A 20,222-nucleotide genomic window follows, 5' to 3' on the forward strand; every position below is an offset into this window, starting at 1 on the left:
TTAATGCTTCATCTTCATCATCATCATTTAATGTTTCATTTCCAAATACATCCTTTGCCGGGATTCGTGATCTTGACCCTGTAAACATCTTTTGCCAGCTGATACAATGTTACGCTTTGCCAATAGAAAGTGCTGGAGGAATGCTGTGAGGCAAGAGTCACAAGAAGTCACCTCACTTCCGTTTTCGCTGAGCACAGGAGTCGGTGGGTTAGAGTGTGGGGTAGTACACTTTCTTAGCAACTGCCCTGACTGACCAGTTCCTGCTTTGCAGCCCCCCTCTGCTCACCTGGCAGCCAATTCCACAGCAGCTCTAGCTTCACCCCTAGATAAAAGGCCAAGTCCAGCCTTCTGTATCTTTTGGCCACGCTGGGCTATTTTTATGCACCAGGACCCGTGGCAAGGGGCCAGAGATCTGCCAGCCAGATTCTGGTTTATGTTGCCTGAGGCCCGCTGGTATTACCAGTGCCCGCTCGTAGACTCTATCTTTTCTTTTCTGAACCATTCATTAATTTATTCATTCATTTATTGATCACTTACTAGGTGCCAGGCAGTGATCTAATAAATATTTGTGTACAAACAATCAAAACCAAAAATCAATGCTTTAATCACAAGGATGGCAGACCTGCAAAAGAATGTGCAGGTTTGACAAGTCACTTATGCTAAAGTCAGAGCCATGAAAGGGAAGGAATGGGACCATTGGACCTGGGATAGGGTTGTTTGTGTCACAGTGTCTCTGAAATTTGAACCTCCAGATTTCCCAGATTCCAGGCCAGCAGAGAGAGGCATTCTCTTATGCTAGAGAACAACTGCCCCTTGCAAACAATTCATCTGAGGTTGATGCTTGGCAGGTTTAAGCTTGTCCTCATCAGGATCTGCTTCTTTTGTCTCTCATTGCCTCCACACCAATAACCAAGACAAGGTCTCATAATTTCACCAGAGAAATTCAGTTTCTGCTCTGAGAAGAAACAGACTATTTACTGAAGGACTTGCAGGACCTGGATAATATGCACTTGCCTGATCCAGGGGAAGACGTGTGAAGATGGATTTTAAGAGTGTTGGGTGGAGGACAGTACAATAAGGTGGAGTAGGAGAGAATTGGCATAGGAGTATTTTTCAAATCAGGATTTAACACCTTGGCAGAAAGCTTAGAGGTGACGGGCTGTACACATTCTTGTTAAGTCTTAATATTAGGCTTCTAACATATTTACAAGGATTGTCTAGATTTGTATTCCTCGAGAATACAGGAAGTCCTCCATCTAATAGCCTTAGGTCATAATCAGTCATCACACCATGGAGTTCACACTGAACTGAATGAAAGAAAAAATACTTCAAGAATAATAAATGTGTCAGTTATCATGTACAAAGTCATGAACACTATCAAGATACTACAAATCTAGTCCCAAAATATGAGGATAATTATGACATGCACCTTTGGGATGGGTGCAAAGAGTCTGAAGTCTCTACCAAATCCATTGGTCCTTAGCAGGAGGATGTGGTTGTCTTAATGCCTTGTGGATTTGGGATGTCATGTTTACTTGTTGGGGTTGAAGATGAATATTTCTGTGATGAGGTTGCAATGGCTTCCTATGATCTTTCAGTCTTTGTATTAGCAAAATTACCATGTTGGTTAATAGAATATAGTCAGGCTATTTTAAATAACTTTATTTTTAAATTTAACACACTCTTATTAGAAATGCTTTGGTATCAATACAATAAAAATACGCTGGTTTCTCCCCCACCACTGAATTGTGTCAAGTAACTGGAAAAGTTAAGCATTTGTTCTCCCTAGCTTTTTTGGGATTTTTTCCCCACAAATAATGAGTACTGCTTATTCACATGGCTTAATATGGCTATAATTATAATTTCTGGAGTCTCAGGAAAAAAGAAACAAAATACCCAGAAGAGAAGGTGGCAAATGTTTCTTAGTTTCTTCTCCAAAGGATGTTTAGGTAGATGATACACCTCTCAGATAACTTTTTTTCCCAGTTTTGCCATTCTCATCCTTAAAGCTGAAAATTAAAAAAAATAGTTATTAAAAAAAAGCTTTAGTTTTCACTCTAAATGACCATTTCATAGAATGCAGGAAAGTTTGAAACATACCTCAGATGATTTTATCCAACAATGTGAGCATTGTTTTAGTAGCACAAAAAGATAGTAGAAATAATAAGCTATGGTTAACTAGGGCTGAAGCAGGTTCAGAACTAGAAGGAACCTAATTTCTATAAAGATTAGAAAAATTAGTAGGACAAACACAGCATAAGTTGAGTAAATATAGATTAATGTGCGATTTTCATTATTAGCTTTAGATAAATTCCTACACATCAATGACTGTTTTGTGCATATTTCTGAGTTATGCACTACTAAAAATAAGAAAAGCATTGACATAAACTTTAATTCATGGCTGAGTTATCATTTAAGTCATCCAACTTGCTTACCCAAGGAGCTCCATCCTTGGATATAGAAGGACAAAAACATATTTCTTTGTGAGTGGAAAAAATGTTGACCAGTTATTAAGAGTTGGAGTAATTATAAAATTATGTCTTTGTCAGGATATAAGTATACTTTCAAAAGACAATATATCTTTTGAGCATATTCCACTGCTAATGATAAATGTGATGTAGAAAACATTTTTATAGATTTAGAATTCATAGCACTCCTCCAGTGTTCTGGTATCATGCCTTTAATACTTAGGACTTCAAAGTATGGCTGCCTTGGTCATGTTTCAAAAGTTGAAAGATGCTTTCAAGGCACTACATATTCTCTCATTTTCCAGCCATATAATTAGTTGTGTATTAACAAATGAAATGACCCCCATCTCTAAGGTGCTCTTTTTTCACAAATACGAGAGGGGATGGAGGGATCCAATACTGTAACAAGACTATGATAATTTTTATTCTTATTCTACTTATTTGAAATGTTTTCATTTAAAAGAAGTCAAGGAGCATTCTTTCCTGTGGAACCTTATGGGAAATGGTCATTTCTAATGTCAGAGTCATGAATATTTTCTCGAATTTAGGACCAACTGAGAGAATTTCCTTTGCTCTGTAGCCAGGAAGATGGTGTCTGCTGCCAGGATGGTGTCTACTGTCTACTGATGTTGGATGGTGAAGCCTGAGGAGAGGGCTGTATTTCTACAGCAGGAGGTGAACTTAAGGCAGAAGGCAAAGCTTTATATTTTCTACTCTTGGATTTTATGGATATCTACCTTGGCCCTAACAAAAAAGAGGGCAGGGGAAAAGTCCATTTTAAGGGACTTTTAAAAGGTCTCTTTTAAGGCAGGGACAAAGTCTTCCTCCTTACAGCTATTCCTCAACTTGAGATTTAGGAGATCAGACACAGCCTTTGTGCTGTGGACATTTAATGGAGTTTTTTTTTTTTTTTTTTTAATGGAGTTCTTGAAGACATCCTAGATGTGCACATCCTCAGCAGTGAGGTAATGCAGTAGCTCATTGTCCCATTTCTTAAGGGAAAAAAAAAAAGAATTCTAGATTGCTAGAATCTATTTTTTTTCTTTAGACCTATGGCAAGGAGATGTGTGGAGCTAGAGTATATTGGCAACAGGAAGGGGTACCAGGTTAAAAAGAATCTGGGCCATCAACTCTTGCTTGTATTTCTCCTTTCTGCTCTTTTTTGTTCTTTACTTCTTCTTCCCACAGCAATTCAGACACATAGTTTTGGCTGGTTGAACTTGGTGGAAGAGAGCTTGCCTCCTTATTCTCAGTATTCCTTGGCTCCTAATGATTGCTACACGTTGGCAATTTTGACACCAGAAGCGTGTGAATCCCTCGGAGCTGAAGTTCCCTACCTCCATCACCCTGAAATGCTGCTGACATATCTAAGAGGGGTGAATAGAGCTAGAAGTACAAGAGTAGGTTGGTGAGGACTACCAAAGAAAGCCAGCTGCCTAGTTGGTGGGAATAGTAGTGGAATCCCAGTAAAAAGTTATTGGGGCCACTCGTTGGTGGATGTATCTGGCCTTGAGCTGTACTTTAGAACATGATCCTGTTATATTTACATTAGCAGATGGACATAACTTTGCTGAATTTTCTTGTCATGTCTTAACCTGTTCAAGAGTTTTAACTAAGACATTTGGATCTCCAAGCTCCACTTTCTCCCATTTTTCTTCCTTCTTTGTGCTCTTTTCCAAGTTCAAAATTGCTCTTAGATAAGGCTCTCATAACAATATTTACACCAAGACTAATAATTCTTAATTATTATGCCTACCAATATATTTATATTTACTAGGGGACCATGAATAAAGGAACTTACTGAAATGATGGAGTTTCAGGTGTCAAGAAGCATTTATGGGGTGTTGAGGGAGACACTCAACCTATGTGGTGCTTGTGAAATCGACCTGCATAGGTGGCTATATATTTCTATGGGTGCCTTGTGAGGGTGAGGACATATGTCAATATGGTATGCTTATTTTAAAAGCCCATTAGAAAAAATATCATTTCTGTGATCCATGCACTGAATTGGAAAACAGGAATGTAAAACAATATCATGATGGAAGGTAAGGAATTTGGGGCATTCTGTTTATAATATGCTTTGATTGATAGTACGGAACTTTGTATTGTTACTTTGTCTGGAAAAGGTCTTCCTGTTTTCATTATGTTAGTTCAGTGGCATGATTAGTGTTGTCTGGAAATGTTAGTCACTTCCTGTCTTTTTCTATGGGGTAAATGTGTTGACATGGGTAGGGGAGAAGGAGTAAGGGCATTTGGGAGGAGGTGGCTAACATTCAAGGTAAAAGATAGAAGGTTTTATGCTTGGTAATGTTCCTGCTCTTGACCATAGTCAGTGTGTTTATCTTTTCTAGGTCTACTGTGTTGTTGTTTGAAAAATGAATTTAAGATGCACAATTTGATTAGCAAACTAAATTCATTCTCAAAACGGAAAGGAGGTTTTCATTTTAGTAGGTTTTCATTGTGGGGACACATCATTCAATTCTGATTTAGGAAGATAACTGTACACTTACCAAGAGGTTAGAAATTCTCCAGATAATTAAAATTTTGGTGTAAGTGTAATTTACTTAAAAGAATGGAAGAGGCTAATTTTATTGTATTATTGGCAATCCAGTATTGGGCATATGGGTTGCAGAAGAACCCTTCCTGAATTGTGCAAGTACTGCCACACTTCTATAGAATTATCAGGTTCTACTTGCTGAATTAGCTGGGATGTAATATTTATTGCTTTTTAACAAGAATCCTTCTATTAAAAACATTAAAATTACTATCCCATTCACACATTCAGAGCCTATATGTCTGGGTAATTTGACATAGGTCTTTAGCTAAGGTTAAGTACAGCTATTATACTTGATTTTATCAGGCTCTTATTTATTTATTTTTTTGTAAATGAGAAATAGGATATAATATTCAAGTGATAACAAGGAATTTAAATTGATGAGTGGTTACTTTTCTAGAAAAAAGTGTTACTTTTTCCATTTAATACTAAAAAAGCTAGATAGCTATAAAACTTTATAGAGAATGAGAAATGTGAATATATATAAAATAGAAAAAAATCACTAAGTTCAGGAAGATTATGGAAAGTTAAATATTATAGATAATGTAAGATAAATTGACATTCTGTTTTAAAATGTAGAAAATTAAGGAAATAAAGTTAAACTATAAAAGTATAGAGAAACAAGATATAGCAAAGTAATAAAATATCACACTGAAAATAAAATTTGTTTCTTCTTTTTTTCTTGCAAAATTAAGGCAACTTGTTAACTTAGGTAAGAAGTTTAAATAAAAGGCACAAACAAGTAGCTGGCCTCAGATTCTGGTGGGAAAAGACATGATGTAGATGACCCAACATATTAGTGATCCAAACACATTCACAAACAGTACCACACTGTGACAGAAGACAAATTTCGTTTCTAAGGTCAATCAATGCAGTATCCAAATCAGGCAACAATAGTTTTTTCATTTTATCTTTCAAAGTGACTTACTTTAGTTATGGCAACAATAATTCAGGTCAGATGAATAATAACAATAAAAAAGCCCTTAGCGTGTATTAGTTTGTGGGTGATCAAAAAAAAAAGCTGAAAGCAAAAGGATTTGTTAACAATGCAAAAGGAAGATTGTCACACAATTAAACAGCAGTGGCAAGCCTTGTTATTCTCATTACCTGTTAAGGATGGGTCTTCGGTCCCGTCTCCGGCTATCTGAACGTCAAGTGGACATTGTTGAGCAGGGCTGCCTAAGCTTTCTTCTTGCTCTTTCCGGGATATGGAATTTTTGTGGGGAGATCTGTGGCTTGTGTTTTCATAGGGCTTCATTTCTGATCTTTTTCTAGGAAGTGGTGTTGGTGTGGCAGGCTGGTAAACCTTACTGCAGGGAGCCACGGCATGGTAGGATGGTTTCTCAGCTTCTCCTTCAGCCTCTTCCTCCTCATCATCAATCACAACCAGCTCGGCATGGATGATCCCGTCATACCCTGTCAGAAGCTTCTTTTCTTCTTCGTTGTCTTCTGCCTGCTGATACCCCATGAAAATCATCGTCACAGGTTCTGAATCAGCCATATCAGAAGGCAGGGAATGAACGATATTATATCTAATATCTTCCTCATCCTCCTGGCAAGCAGAAGAATCCTGGTGGTTTGACTTCCCAGCTAGTGGTTCACTGGGACTCAGTCTTGCCTTTGGAGAGGCCAAATATTTGTCCTGCATCACATTTGATTCTTCCCAAGGAGTCATCAGCCTCTTTTGTTGGGTGTGCGGCATCTCCTCTGCTTGTTGAGTCACTGATCGGGGTTGAGGTACTGGCCGAACGGGGCTGATATGATTGAGGCTGTTGTCCCTCTCCTCTGAAAGCCCATTGTCCATTTTGAGCATGGATTCATTCATATCATTACCTAGTCCATTAGCTTTCATCTTTATCCTTTCTTGAAAGTTTGGACCAGGAGTTACCTTTTCCCTCTGTGGAGTTGTAGGCCTGCCAAATGGATTGGCATAGACAGGCTCATGATACTCTGTTGGGGATTTAGAGTTTCTCTCGGAGGCTTGTCTCAAAAGTTCCTCCACCTCAACTGGTGCCAGGCCATCGGTGCCATTGTATGCTGCCCCATGATTAGAGCTTACTGCATATACTGACTTTTGCCCGTCATCGTAAACTTTTATTCCTGTACCTTTAAAGTCATCTGATGGGAGAGGTATTGAAGACAGGACTGTACTTTCTCCAGTTTTCAAGTCTTTTTCAACTTTAATTTCCATGGCATACAAAGCTGTTGAGAGAGAAATTTGATCTTTTATTTATTTAAAAGATTTTATTTCTTTATTTATGAGAGACACACAGAAAGAGTCAGAGACATAGGCAGAGGGAAGAGCTTCTCCCTGTGAGAAGCCTGATGCGGAACTTGATCCCAGGAACCTGGGATCACGACCTGAGCCAAAGGCAGATGCTCAACCACTGAGCCACCCAGGTGCCCCTGATCTCTGATTTTTTATTTTTATTTTTATTTATTTTATTTATTTTTTATTTTTTTTCCTGATCTCTGATTTAATTAAAGTTTTCTCTTATGAAGTAGCCTGCTTTCACAGTGTATTTTTATGCTAATTATGCTCTTGATATTCTTTTTTTTTAAAGATGTATTTATTAATCATGAGAGACACAGAGAGAGAGACACAGAGACACAGGCAGAGGGAGAAGCAGGCTCCCTACAAGGAGCCTGATGTGGGACTCCATCCCCGACCCTGGGATCACGCCCTGAGCTAAAGGCAGATGCTCAATCACTGAGCCATCGAGGTGTCCCTCTTTGATATTCTCTTATGTGAGATTTTGTTGTTGGTTCTTAAAAGTTTTGATTTTATTCATTAGTTGTATAATGGTCAACCCTGTAATGACATAGGTTTCTATGTAAGGATGCACGGAAATACTGCAAAATGGGATTGAAAACCTGGTTGGAGAAGAGAAGCTGATGATTCCAAATAGCAAAGATCTTCATTGGGAAACCAAAAAATATTCTATTTGTAACTAATAAATCTGACAAGACGGATTATATTCTTACATTATTCAATGGGAGGCAACAGACCTCTTTGTTGGGAGGAATACATGGCCCTGGGCATTACAACAGGTAAAAGGCCTAGCACGGTATATTTTTAGTTACATCCTTGCTGTGTGGACCAGTAGCCTGCCGAAATTACGGAGGAGCGTTCTAAAGTTCTCCCAGCAGGGAGCTTGTTTCAATGCAGAGTGGGGAGGAAGGCTAGAATCACATGCTTCTCCTCCTGCCTCCTGTTGCTGTCTCTTTTACTCCAATATTCAGGTAGGAGGAAAAAAATAGAGCAATATCAGCTCAACCGAAAACAACCAATCTAGAGAGCGCTGGGTAGTTGAGCTCTGCCTCACGGCTCAGGCAAATTCCTTATGACTGGAGTTTTAAGAGCCAATACGGTGGCTGCACCATTTCACATTCCCACCAACTGTGTGGAGGTTCCTCAAGAGTTAAAACTAGACCTGCCCTGTGATCCAGCAATTGCACTGCTGGGGATTTACCCCAAAGATACAGATGCAATGAAACGCCGGGACACCTGCACCCCGATGTTTATAGCAGCAATGTCCACAATAGCCAAACTGTGGAAGGAGCCTCGGTGTTCATCGAAAGATGAACAGATAAAGATGTGGTCTATGTATACAGTGGAATATTCCTCAGCCATTAGAAATGACAAATACCCATCATTTGCTTCGACGTGGATGGAACTGGAGGGTATTATGCTGAGTGAAGTAAGTCAATTGGAGAAGGACAAACATTATATGGTCTCATTCATTTGGGGAATATAAATAATAGTGAAAGGGAATAGAGGTGAAGAGAGAAGAAATGGGTAGGAAATATCAGAAAGGGAGACAGAACATGGAAGACTCCTAACTCTGGGAAACGAACTAGGGGTGGTGGAAGGGGAGGAGGGCGGGGGGTAAGGGTGACTGGGTGGCAGGCACTGAGGGGGGCACTTGACAGGATGAGCACTGGGTGTTGTTCTGTATGTTGGCAAATTGAACGCCAATAAAAAATAAATTTATTATTAAAAAAATAAAATGGATTAATTCCCTGAAAAAAAAAAGAGCCAACAGGAATCTGGGCCAAATGACAACATGGCAGCGCTTACTTCTCTTGTGACCTCCTGCCTCCCTTTTTGGACCATCTTGGATTTCATACCTCCTCCTTGGTCCCCTGGTGGTTCTTGGCCTTCCCTGGCTACCCAACTAAAACAGCACCCCTCTCTCCCTGTCCCCTTCCTCTGCTTTAGTCTTTATTTTCACACCCTAATATGATGTATTTTACGTAATTAATTTAGGGGCTGTTTTCTCCTTGAGAATGTCAGCCCCAAGAGGGCAGAGATTATTGCTGTTTTATTCACCACTCTATGATTACTGCAAGAATTGAGCTTGCCATGTGGTATGTGATCACTAAATATTTGTTGAATATTTAAATGGATGACTGCTTGATACATATAGAGTGTGGCTTTCTTTTCTACTCTAAACTTCAAAGTTTCCCTTTCTGCTCCCAGGTAAGCCTTCATTTTGTCCAGAGGCTTTGAAGTATAAGTTTTATGAAAATCATTCCCACATGGGGGTTAAATCATGTCTAACCTTCTCAAGGGGATACTTTCATTTTCATAAAGGATCTTAGTGACCCAAGAGAGTTTCTACTAGATGGAATACTTGGGGATAGAGATTTTTAAGCAGTGGAGCTTTGCTTTTAAGAGTTTGGCTCTTTCAAGCCTTTCTCTTATTTGTGCCTACCTAGTTTGCATGAGTACTATAACCCCATTATCCATACCTATGCAAGTAATGCAAATACCTCATGGAACTTTGTAAAATGGACCACTGCTTCACCTGAAGCATCAGATGTCACAGCAAGTTGCTAATATCTAACATTGTAAAATCTGAATGAGAACCTACCTTTGGGTACAGATTTTCCACATACCTTTTCTGTTTTGTTCATCATCTTCTGTTCCTTCATTTCTTTCCTTCCTTAATCTGGAAGGCACATAGGATTTCGGAAGGTCAGGGATGTTAGCATAGATGTCTTCGATTGACTCTGTAAAATTATTATTAATTCAAAATACATTTAGGATATATTTACAGTAATGGGAAAAATTTCCATGGATTTATTAAAAAATATCATAGACTGCTCGAAAACATACCTTCTGAAGTTTCTTCCTTTTCCACCTTCACAGACTATAAGAAAAAAGAGTTCTCCATGACTAATACAGTTTAAAACATGAATTCTAGATGTGGATATAGTTTAAAGAATGATATACTAATTGTGGACTCATTCTGGGAGGGGTTTATAATTTTAAATGTTAATGCTCACCCTTATTATGTCTTCTGTTGTCCTCTCAACTGATTTTAGTTTCTTTAAAATTGCCTCTTCATTGTTTGAGATTTGTAGCTCAGCCTTTTCAAGATCTTGGATCTCTTTCTCAATTCTGACAACAGAAAGATAATGTTTTTCATCGCTTCAGGAAGTACAAATGCAAAGTTCCCAAGTCTATCTTCTCCATATAAACACTTTCCTTGGAATATTGCATGTGAATATCCAGATACCTTTTAAGAGCACAGCATCACACTAGCGATCATACTTAGTACATGGAAGGTACCTAACACCTGGCTTTGATTTAACAATCTTCAATTCAAGTTTAAAACAAAAATTTCGACAGAAGGAATTCTTAAAGTGTTTGAAACTTGCCTCATTTGCTTCATTGTAATTACTGATGTTATTTCCAAATAATTAGAGAAATTTCTTTTATAAAGAGACTTAAGTTTAAAGTTGAACCAGAAGGAATGGTTCATCCTTTCCTGAATGGTCCATCCATAGTTATTTTATAGCTCATCAATTTTTCTTACCCATGTCTTCATATAAATTATTTGGAGAAAGCATTATAATTATTTTTTCTAGCCAATCAACACTTTGTAAGATTATAATATTTAGGCTTAATTTAATAATCAAAACTCTCTCTTCAAAATCCTGTGTATACTAAGACTGAAAATGATGCTTCATTTTAATTTCACAGTTTCCGAAGAATTGTGCCATATTATATTGAGTAGGGTAGAGATGAGAAATGGACAAAATATAGGATAGTGGCCTCAGCTGCTGCTGTTGCACAGACTTCATTTTCTTTTTTTTTTAAATTTTATTGATTTATGATAGGCACACAGTGTGAGAGAGAGAGAGGCAGAGACATAGGCAGAGGGAGAAGCAAGCTCTATGCACCGGGAGCCCGACGTGGGATTTGATCCTGGGTCTCCAGGATCGCGCCCTGGGCCAAAGGCAGGCGCCAAACCGCTGTGCCACCCAGGGATCCCCAGACTTCATTTTCTGGGGGAAAAAAAGGCACACATGGCCTGATGAAGTATAAGGGAATTTATAAGACAAAAAGACAGACATTCAAAATTGGATTATTGCAAAAATTCTGAGCTGGAATCTTGACCAGAGTACAGCTGCATGTCAGGTTCAAGTTAACACTGGGGTGTGGTGTCATGAGCTCTGTCCTGTATAAAAACACAGCCACTGGCACTCATGCAGTTAGTAAGGCTGAGCCTTGGCTGCCACTAAATATGAAATACGTGGAATCTGAGCCAAATATCCTAAACTCTAAAGTCAGCTGCCTCAAGGGATGGCTGATTAAATAGAGCAGCTAGTCTAGGAGGTGACAGCCATGGGTATTTGCATCTGCTATGGTAATTGTCCATTTTCTTGGCTTCCTTCTTAAAGCTGACTCTGGATATGGCAGCTCAAAAATCTTGTGCTATTGTCACACCAATAATAGCCCAGGGTATGGTCTGCTTGACCATTCTCTTACTCATTGCTACAGTTTCAAAGTTCTGACTTTCTTGCTGCCTCTGGCCATCGGTGATTGGCTATTTGCAGCTAAGGAAGTTTTCTCAGGTATCATAGAACTCCAAGTAAGTGTAGTATTTTGGTTTTTTAGAAGTTACCGAGGTCTATCTGTTATCCTAGTAAAATCTATCTCCATCCATGGTAGCACATTTGCCCATCAGTAGAGCTATGGGGATATATGTTGGTTGGTAGAGTGGAAAGTGATAGATCTGAATTATTCTGTTTCTGCTATTCACTATTTGTGAGAACTGATTCCTTTAACTTCCCTGAAACTTGGTTTTGTAACATGAACCATGACAACAGAGTACTTGCCTTACTTTATACAGAAATTTGGTGAAGCCAAGAAGAGGTGATGTGTATGAAAGCACAGTGAATACGGTTGATATCAGATCTAAGCATTAATATGGTATAATTATTAAAGGTTTTCTGCAATATTCTGTGTCTCTTTCTCCTTCCACACCCTGTCTCACAGAGTTCTTTATCCAATAGTAAAGTCTAATGAGGTGCCTTTGAGAAAACAAGGGCGTTCCAATCATTGCTGCAAGTGGCTCTTGGACTGCATGATTCACCTGTGGAACCAGATGGATCTGGGCTTAAATACTGGTTCATCTTCCAACTTCCTGTGTGACCCTGGACAAGTCAGCAGACCTTACTAAGCTTATCTTCATTCATTCATTCATTCATTCATTCACTCATTCGTTCGTTCGTTCATATAAAAATATTTGTTGAGTCTCTATTTTGTACCAGGCACAATCCTATCTGCTGGGGATATGATAGTAAACAAAACAAATTTCCTGCCTTCAAGGAGTTTACATTCTAGTGGGAGGACACAGTGGGGCTGGCAACCTTTTCTATGAAGGGCCAGATAGTAAATATCTTAGGTTCTGCAGGCCACATACAATTTCTGTTGCATATTCATCTTTTTTGCTTTGTTTTTCTTTTTCTATCTCTCGAGTGATTAAAAAAAAAGATTCCTACTTGCAGCTATACAAAAAGAGGCCAGGGCTAAACTTTGTCCTCGGGAGGGGGGGCATTATTTACACAGTGTGGTCAGGGAGAGGCTAACGGATAAAGTGTCATTTGAGCAAAGACATGAAAGAAGCGAGAGAAGGATGAATGAGGGCTTCAGGGGAAGTGTGCTTCCAAGAGAAGGAAGAGTAATGACCAAACCCAAAGTAAGTGCACAGGGAAGGAGAACAGTGGTGAGAAACGAAGTCAGAGAGGCGACAGGTGACTAGATCATATGGGACCTCATGCACAGTGAGGCCTTTGGGGAACCATGAGGGAGGCCTGAGCAGAGGACAAATGTGTTATGACCTGAAATTCAACCAATTACACTGGCTGGTGTGTGGAGAATAGACTGGGGGTGGGGAGTGCAAGGGGGAAACATGGAGGTCAGTTGTCATACTTCCATGAAAGTGGCTTATTCCAGGCAGTTGCTGGTAGAAGGATGAGAAGTGATTAGATATTCTGGAAATATTTTGAAGGAAGAGTTGTCAGGATTTGTTGATACATAACATGTGGGCTGGGAGAGAAAGAGAGATATCAAGGGTGATTCTAGTGTTTGTGAATAACTGGGAAGATGTGAATCCAATTGGTCAGACAGAAATCTGGGAGTGAGAAGAAAGGGGATTGGTGGGGGATGTGGTAACTTCGAGACAGTCTATGGTGATGAGGTTAAAACAACTAGATATAAAAGTCAAGAGCTCAGAGAAGTCTGGGTTTCAATATAAATTTGGGAGTTGGTACTTATAGCCATAGGAGTGAATAAGATTTCCTAGAAAGTCAGGGCTTCCAAGGACTGAATTCTGGAGCAATTAAACATTTATAGATCTGGGCAGTGTTAACTACTTCACAGGGTTTAACAAAGAATAAAAGAAATAGCAAGCATTCAGCAAATGCTAGTTTCCTCCTGTTTTTGCCCCTTTCTATAGCTGGGGTACAGAGACAGATTCTTATTCGTTTTGGCCAAATGTACTGGTATTTGCAGTTGCTTCCCTCTGTGGAGAGGCCTGAGAGATAATGTAATGCCACGTGATTCTCATGGATGTCTTTAGACTAGTATGGGAAGAGCATCAGGTTGAAAGCCTGCTAACCTCATCAAAGTATCTGCTAATGAATGTTTTTGAAGGTTTTCAAGTCACTGGGTGAAAGACCCTTTAATATAAGGTTGCAGTCAAATGACACATCAGGCATGTTTATGAAAACCGCAGAAACAAACAAACATCCTTTTTCTGTTCTTTATCATCTAGTTACAGCCAGTTGTCATTTATATAGGATAATAAGGAAGCCTCTTGGCTTAGAATCACAAACCTCTACCAGAGATGCTTACTGATAGATGGCATTTCCTGATTCTCACTTCAATGCAAAACTCTATACCCTATTGTTACATGTTGATTTGATATATCTGTATATTATTTGTGGACAATATAAATAACATCAAAAGATAAATGTTAGAGATTTGTCATTCTAGAAAAGCTCTCTGACATCAGAATGCCAGTGGAAGGGACGGGAACAAGAGTAACAGAGTATGGAACTGGCTCCTGCTGCCTCCCCTCACAGGGTCAAAACTCAGAGGGGAAGGCATGATGGTAGTCTGGCAATGGAAGAAGAGGTCTAACGAGCTCCACACCAGATAATGCACCAAGGTTTTAAGGATTGCTTGTTCTTAAGGAACATAAAACAAAAATTGCAACTGGCATGCAGACACCATTTTTGTATATATAGCCCAGGAGGGAGGGTCTCAACCGACAGTGATTTCCCCCCGCACTGAGGACATTTGGCAATGCTGGAGACATTTTAGTTGTCACAACTTGAAGACTTGCTGCTGGCATCTAGTCAGTGGATGCCAGGGACTCTGCTAAACATCTTATGATGCTCAGAACAGTTCCCACAAAACTTATCTGGTCGTCCAAAAAAAAAAAAAAAACAAAAAAACAAAAAAAACCAAAAACTTATCTGGTCCAAAATATCAATGGTGCTGAAGTTGAGAAAGCTTGAGACAATGCTTGGTATGGTGGGTGCTTGATACATGCTTCCTAAGGGATTTTTAAAATATCCATCTCCCTGATATTTTTTCTTTTTCCTCATTATTTCTCTTTTCCATTCAGCTACGATATGGAATCCAAACTATTATTTGTTCAATAGAATTTGATCACCTCTATTTTTATTTAAAATTACCATTTGGGTTAACTTCCTTTCCAAATTTCTCTGTATTTATATCTATCTATGCATTTATTGATTTTTTTTTCTGGCTCAGTGACCATTCATAGTGAAGAGGATACTCAACCCAGACTTATTTATTTATTTATTTATTTATTTATTTATTTAAAAAAAGATTTTTATTTATTTATTCATAGAGACACACACACACACACACACACACACACACACACACAGAGGCAGAGACACAGGCAGAGGGAGAAGCAGGCTCCATGCAGGGAACCCGATGTGGGCCTCGATCCCAGGTCTCCAGGATCATACCCCCGGCTGCAGGCAGCGCTAAACCGCTGCGCCACCGGGGCTGCCCTCAACCCAGATTTAAAGCTCAAAAAAATTTGGCCCCTAAATTAGGGACTCATATCTAATCCTTTTCCAAAAGGCTTGGATAGAGAGAAAGTTTTAGCAAGTGTAAATGAAGTACTGGGGAAATTGTGTGTGTGTGTGTATGTGTGTGTGTGTATGTGTGTATATCTGTGCATGGTGTATATATATTTGTATATATGCTCATCCATTTTACATACATACATAAACATACATATATGTGTATCTGTGAAATTTTAGTTTTATATCTATAAAATATAAGCTTATGTATATGTGAAATGATTTCTTTTTTATATGGAAAGCTTTTGGGGGAGGTCACTAGGGGATAACTTTCTAACCTTCACCTGCTTATCTCTCAGCAGACGGGCTAGAATTTCCATAAGTGCTCCCATGCCCACCTTTAGAAGGTATTACCTTTCTGAATGGGAACTGAGCTCCCAGAAATGCTGATTCAGTCTGCCGAGCAACAGGCAGCGGAGAAAGAGAAATATCCTTCTTGGGTGCCTCCTGGGCTGTTAGGCGGGGCCTGGTGGATGAGTTAGCACCTCTCACGATTTCTGAGAGATGGTGGGCAGGCATCATGTGCCAATTTAGATAAGCAGAGTACATGAAAAAGGATTTGTAATGCTATCCATTATTGGAATCTTTCTTTTCCTTGCCTATTTGCTGGGGAAAAATAGGGTTATTTTCAAGAGCTCCCTAGGTGAAAGCAGGTAGCTTTCATTTCATGCACTGTTCTAGTAATGACCTCCCTTAATCATCACGAGATAATGTCCCCAGTCCAATTTCAACACGCAATTTTTTTGTCTTAGGAAAAGGACAGCGCATAAATGCTGGATATACCAAGAAGGGGTTATTTCGGAAGGCAATTTTTCTGCTGCTAAGTGTCCATTTATCTCTTTCATTTTTTGGTGGAGTTAACAAGGACTAACAACCTAATGAAGTTTGCCATTGGGACGAAAAAAGCCAGAACTCAGGACAGTTACATCCTACCTTCCATCATTTTACTTGCTGGCAATTATAACAACCTTAAAATGTACTGAGGATCTACCCCACATCAGGCATTGATCTAATTAGTCCTCCCAGCAACCCCCATGAGTACCATGATTAGTTCCATTTGACCGATGAGCAAGCAGGGCGCCTAGACAGGAAACTGGCCTGCCTGGAGGCTTACAGGTAGCTTGTGGCAGGACAGAATTTGAAATCAAATCTCTGTCGGCAGAGCCTGAGCTTTTAACAGCTTTCTAATTAACCACCATGGGAACAAAACTTTAAAAAATGGATTCTTATGAACTTAGATACAACATTCATTTTGCTTAGTGGTGTAAAAGGATTTCTTACTTCCTATCATAACAAAGAAAGGAAAGACTGAAATGGTGGCTAGGGTCCACCCACATGTAAAAGTTGCTGACTCATACCTATAAAGGTAGTATTTCTGTCCTGGTCTTCATTAGGGTCATTTTGTTATAGTAGGAATTTTTCTGCTTAGTGGACAGTCTGACCAGAATTAAAGTCAAGGCTTTGTCTCTCTCTTTCTCTTTCTTTCTTTCTTTGGCTGCTTGAGTCTGGATTTTGGTGGAAGTCTTAGAACAGTCTCTTTCAGACTCGGGGTTTCCCTCAGCTATAGCCACTTTATAGAGAGCCTTTCTTTGGCCATAGAACTATTGTTCAAAGTAATAGAAGTTTTAGGCCTTAAAGAAAAACTGACTGATGTAATTTGATTATACAACCATAGTTTGAAGGTAATCACTGAGGCTATGTTTGAAATAAAGTTTATGACTGGCTTTAGCTGTATACTTTGAAAGGACTGATGACCTGTTTGCCTCTGGGGAGTCCATGCTCTCTCATTAAAAGCTGGGCCTAAAAAAAAAAAAAATTAAAAAAAAAAAATAAAATAAAAGCTGGGCCTACACCCAAAGAAGACCCAATTTTCATTTCTCTGGGTTGGCCTGAATCAGCAGCACTGGACCTAGGTCTATATCACCGCTGATATACCTTTAAAACCAGTTGATGGAAGTGTTAGGACCACCTCACCAACTCTACCCCAAGTTAGACAAAGAAGGATCCAGTTTCTTTGGGAAATCATGGGCTCTCAGAATGGGTTTGCCTCCAGAAGGTGTTGAATTAGGCCTGGAGTGGTGAGCAGTTGTCATCTTTGACTCTTCCCTTGGACTGCAGATTCCCTTTCCTTTCCTTTCCCACTGAATCTTGGGAGAACAGGAGATGGCTGGTGATTTACCTACATTTTGTTAGTTTTTGGGTGAAGGTCTACTTTTTTGTTTTCAGTTCTACCCATGGTAATAAGAAAGGGAGCTCAAAGTTAACTAAAGCTAACATACTTGGTTTACTTCCTTAGCCCAATCAATCTTTGGTTTTCTTATCTAGTGAATAATAACAGTATTCACAAAAGGCTGTCTTAAGGAGATAAATGAAATCATGTTTGTAAGCTTCTAGCATAGGGTGTGACACAGAGGAATTACTCAATAATGTAGGAGTAGTTACCCCTTTCTCTTCCTACTCTACTACGGAGAGGAGGACCATCTATGACAACTCTAATAAAAAAAAGAAAACCTACCAGGTCCATTTGGGGATTTGATCTTCAACTTTAGTATCGATGATTTTGGAGCAAATGTGAGTGTTAATATATAGCCTCAGGGACACACTGTCTTTAAAAATACAGTTCTAGCCAGAAAACCAAAACACGCTCCAGTTATTACTAGAATTTTCATAATATTTATGGGAGTGGTGTCTATTTAACAAATGTTATCTATTTTATAATTGAGATAATATGCTAGTCTGTTTTGACAACCTGCTAATCCCCCCTTCACCCCAGTTCATTTCCCCTGTTCTTTTTAGTAATAGAACTCCTTGAGTTTAATGTGTCTCCCAGTTATCCTGCTACAGACTACATTTCCTGGTCTTTGCATTTAAATGGTACCATGTGACTAAATTCTGGCAATAGGATATTAGCAGAAGTGACCTCTCCAATTTTCAGGTCATATCTTTAAAATAGAACAGTTTGCCCTCCATTTATCCTCCCTTTCCTACCCTGGAATGCAGATGTGGTGATGATGAGCTGTCTTTGGCCATCCAACCATGAGATTGCTTAGGAAACAGCAAAGGAACAGGACAGAAAGAAACAGGGTCTCTTGATCATTGATCATCTCATGGGACATTGCTTCTCCTCTTCCTTTGAATGTCTCCCAGCTAGGATTGTTATGGGTGTGAGAGAAATGAACTTTCTAATCTTGTTTAAGCCATTGCTATTATAGAATTGTTTAAAGCAACAAAACCGGCAATGCTAACTATTGCATTGTCTTATGGAGATGAATCTCTGAGTGACCGATTCTATGAGATTTTCCAAATATTTTTCTTTGATTTGCAAAATTACTCATTAGTATCTTGCATTTCAGGTAGTTAGCCAGTAAAAATAGAAAAATAAGTCAGTTTTGCGCCTAGTGATTAAGGAATTTACATGTTTCTAAATCATCTATCAAATCTGACATGATTTATATTGATGATAGCTAGTTAATATTGAATGGCTAAGGTTTACAATGAAAAAAGAAAGATTTACTTATTTATTTATTTAAGATTTTATTTAGGGATCCCTGGGTGGCGCGGCAGTTTGGTGCCTGCCTTTGGCCCAGGGCGCGATCCTGGAGACCCAGGATCGAGTCCCACGTTGGGCTCCTGGTGCATGGAGCCTGCTTCTCCCTCTGCCTGTGTCTCTGCCTCTCTCTCTCTCTTTGTGACTACCATAAATAAATAAAAATTAAAAAAAATTAAGATTTTATTTATATATTCATGAAAGACAGAGACAGAGACAGGGGACAGAGACATAGGCAGAGAGAGAAGCAGGCTCCATGCAGGGACCCTGATGTGCAACTCAATCCTGGGACTTCAGGATCACACCCTGGGCCAAAGGCAGGTGTTCAACCACTGAGTCATCCAGGCATCCCTTTTTATTTATTTTTTAACCATACCTCATTTAAATGAATAGCTTTAGAATCACGACAGATACTATTGAGTATATGTAGTTGATGACTTCAATCAGGTAATCTTGACTGTGGTGTGTTGGTCATAGGTAATGGGCAAATAAGCTATTACTTATGGATCAAAGGTTAAAGATATTTTATCTTTTTAAAAACGATTTTATTTATTTATTCATGAGAGACACAGCGAGAGAGGCAGAGACACAGGCAGAGGGAGAAGCAGGCTCCCTGTGGGGATCTTTTTTCTTTTTCTTTTTTTAAAGATTTTTAAATTTATATATTCATGATAGACACACACACACAGAAAGAGAGAGAGAGAGAGGCAGAGACACAGGCATTGGGAGAAGCAGGCTCCATGTCAGGAGCCTGACACGGGACTCAATCCCAGGACTTGACGACGCCCTGGCCCAAAGGCAGGAGCTAAACCACTGAGCCACCCATGGATCCCCAACCCTGTGGGGATCCTAATGCAGGACTTGATCCTAGGACCCCAGGATCATGACCTGAGCCAAAGGCAGATGCCCAGTCACTGAGCCACCCAGGTGCCCCAAGATATTTTATCTTTATAGATAGTTTGCTTCATGATATTATCAAACTATATTTTCTTATAAAATTGACAACATACAGTCTAGTAGAAGGGGGTTGTTTTATTTTTTAAAACTAGGGGTCTGATAAATTTCATCGAACATTTAACAAACTTTTGAAAAGTCCTTACTATGTGTCAGGCACATTTTATTCACCAAACTGAAATAAAAGTATACCAAAAAAGATGAAGAATACTTTTATGCATAGGCATAGGACCAGAATTGCCTTACTATCAGCCCTTGCCAAAAGGGTATGTGTGTA

The 20,222-nt window shown here is 39.2% G+C and overlaps 1 protein-coding gene across 1 annotated transcript in view; it reads right to left on the reverse strand.

Annotated features, from left to right (window-relative positions):
* Positions 1 to 1,647: 1,647 nt before the first annotated feature.
* The window catches only part of PALMD (palmdelphin), a 49,893-nt gene continuing 31,318 nt past the window's right edge, over positions 1,648 to 20,222 (reverse strand). The window contains exons 4-8 of the mRNA XM_025417532.3: positions 10,315 to 10,429; positions 10,145 to 10,178; positions 9,925 to 10,038; positions 6,130 to 7,224; positions 1,648 to 2,009 (exon numbers count right to left, since the gene is read on the reverse strand). Coding sequence (XP_025273317.1) covers positions 1,966 to 2,009; positions 6,130 to 7,224; positions 9,925 to 10,038; positions 10,145 to 10,178; positions 10,315 to 10,429 — 1,402 coding nt within the window. The 3' untranslated portion in view covers positions 1,648 to 1,965. The remainder of the gene's footprint in view (positions 2,010 to 6,129; positions 7,225 to 9,924; positions 10,039 to 10,144; positions 10,179 to 10,314; positions 10,430 to 20,222) is intronic.

Source organism: Canis lupus, chromosome 6 (genome assembly GCF_003254725.2).
Source record: "Canis lupus dingo isolate Sandy chromosome 6, ASM325472v2, whole genome shotgun sequence".
NCBI classification, from domain to species: Eukaryota; Metazoa; Chordata; class Mammalia; order Carnivora; family Canidae; genus Canis; species Canis lupus.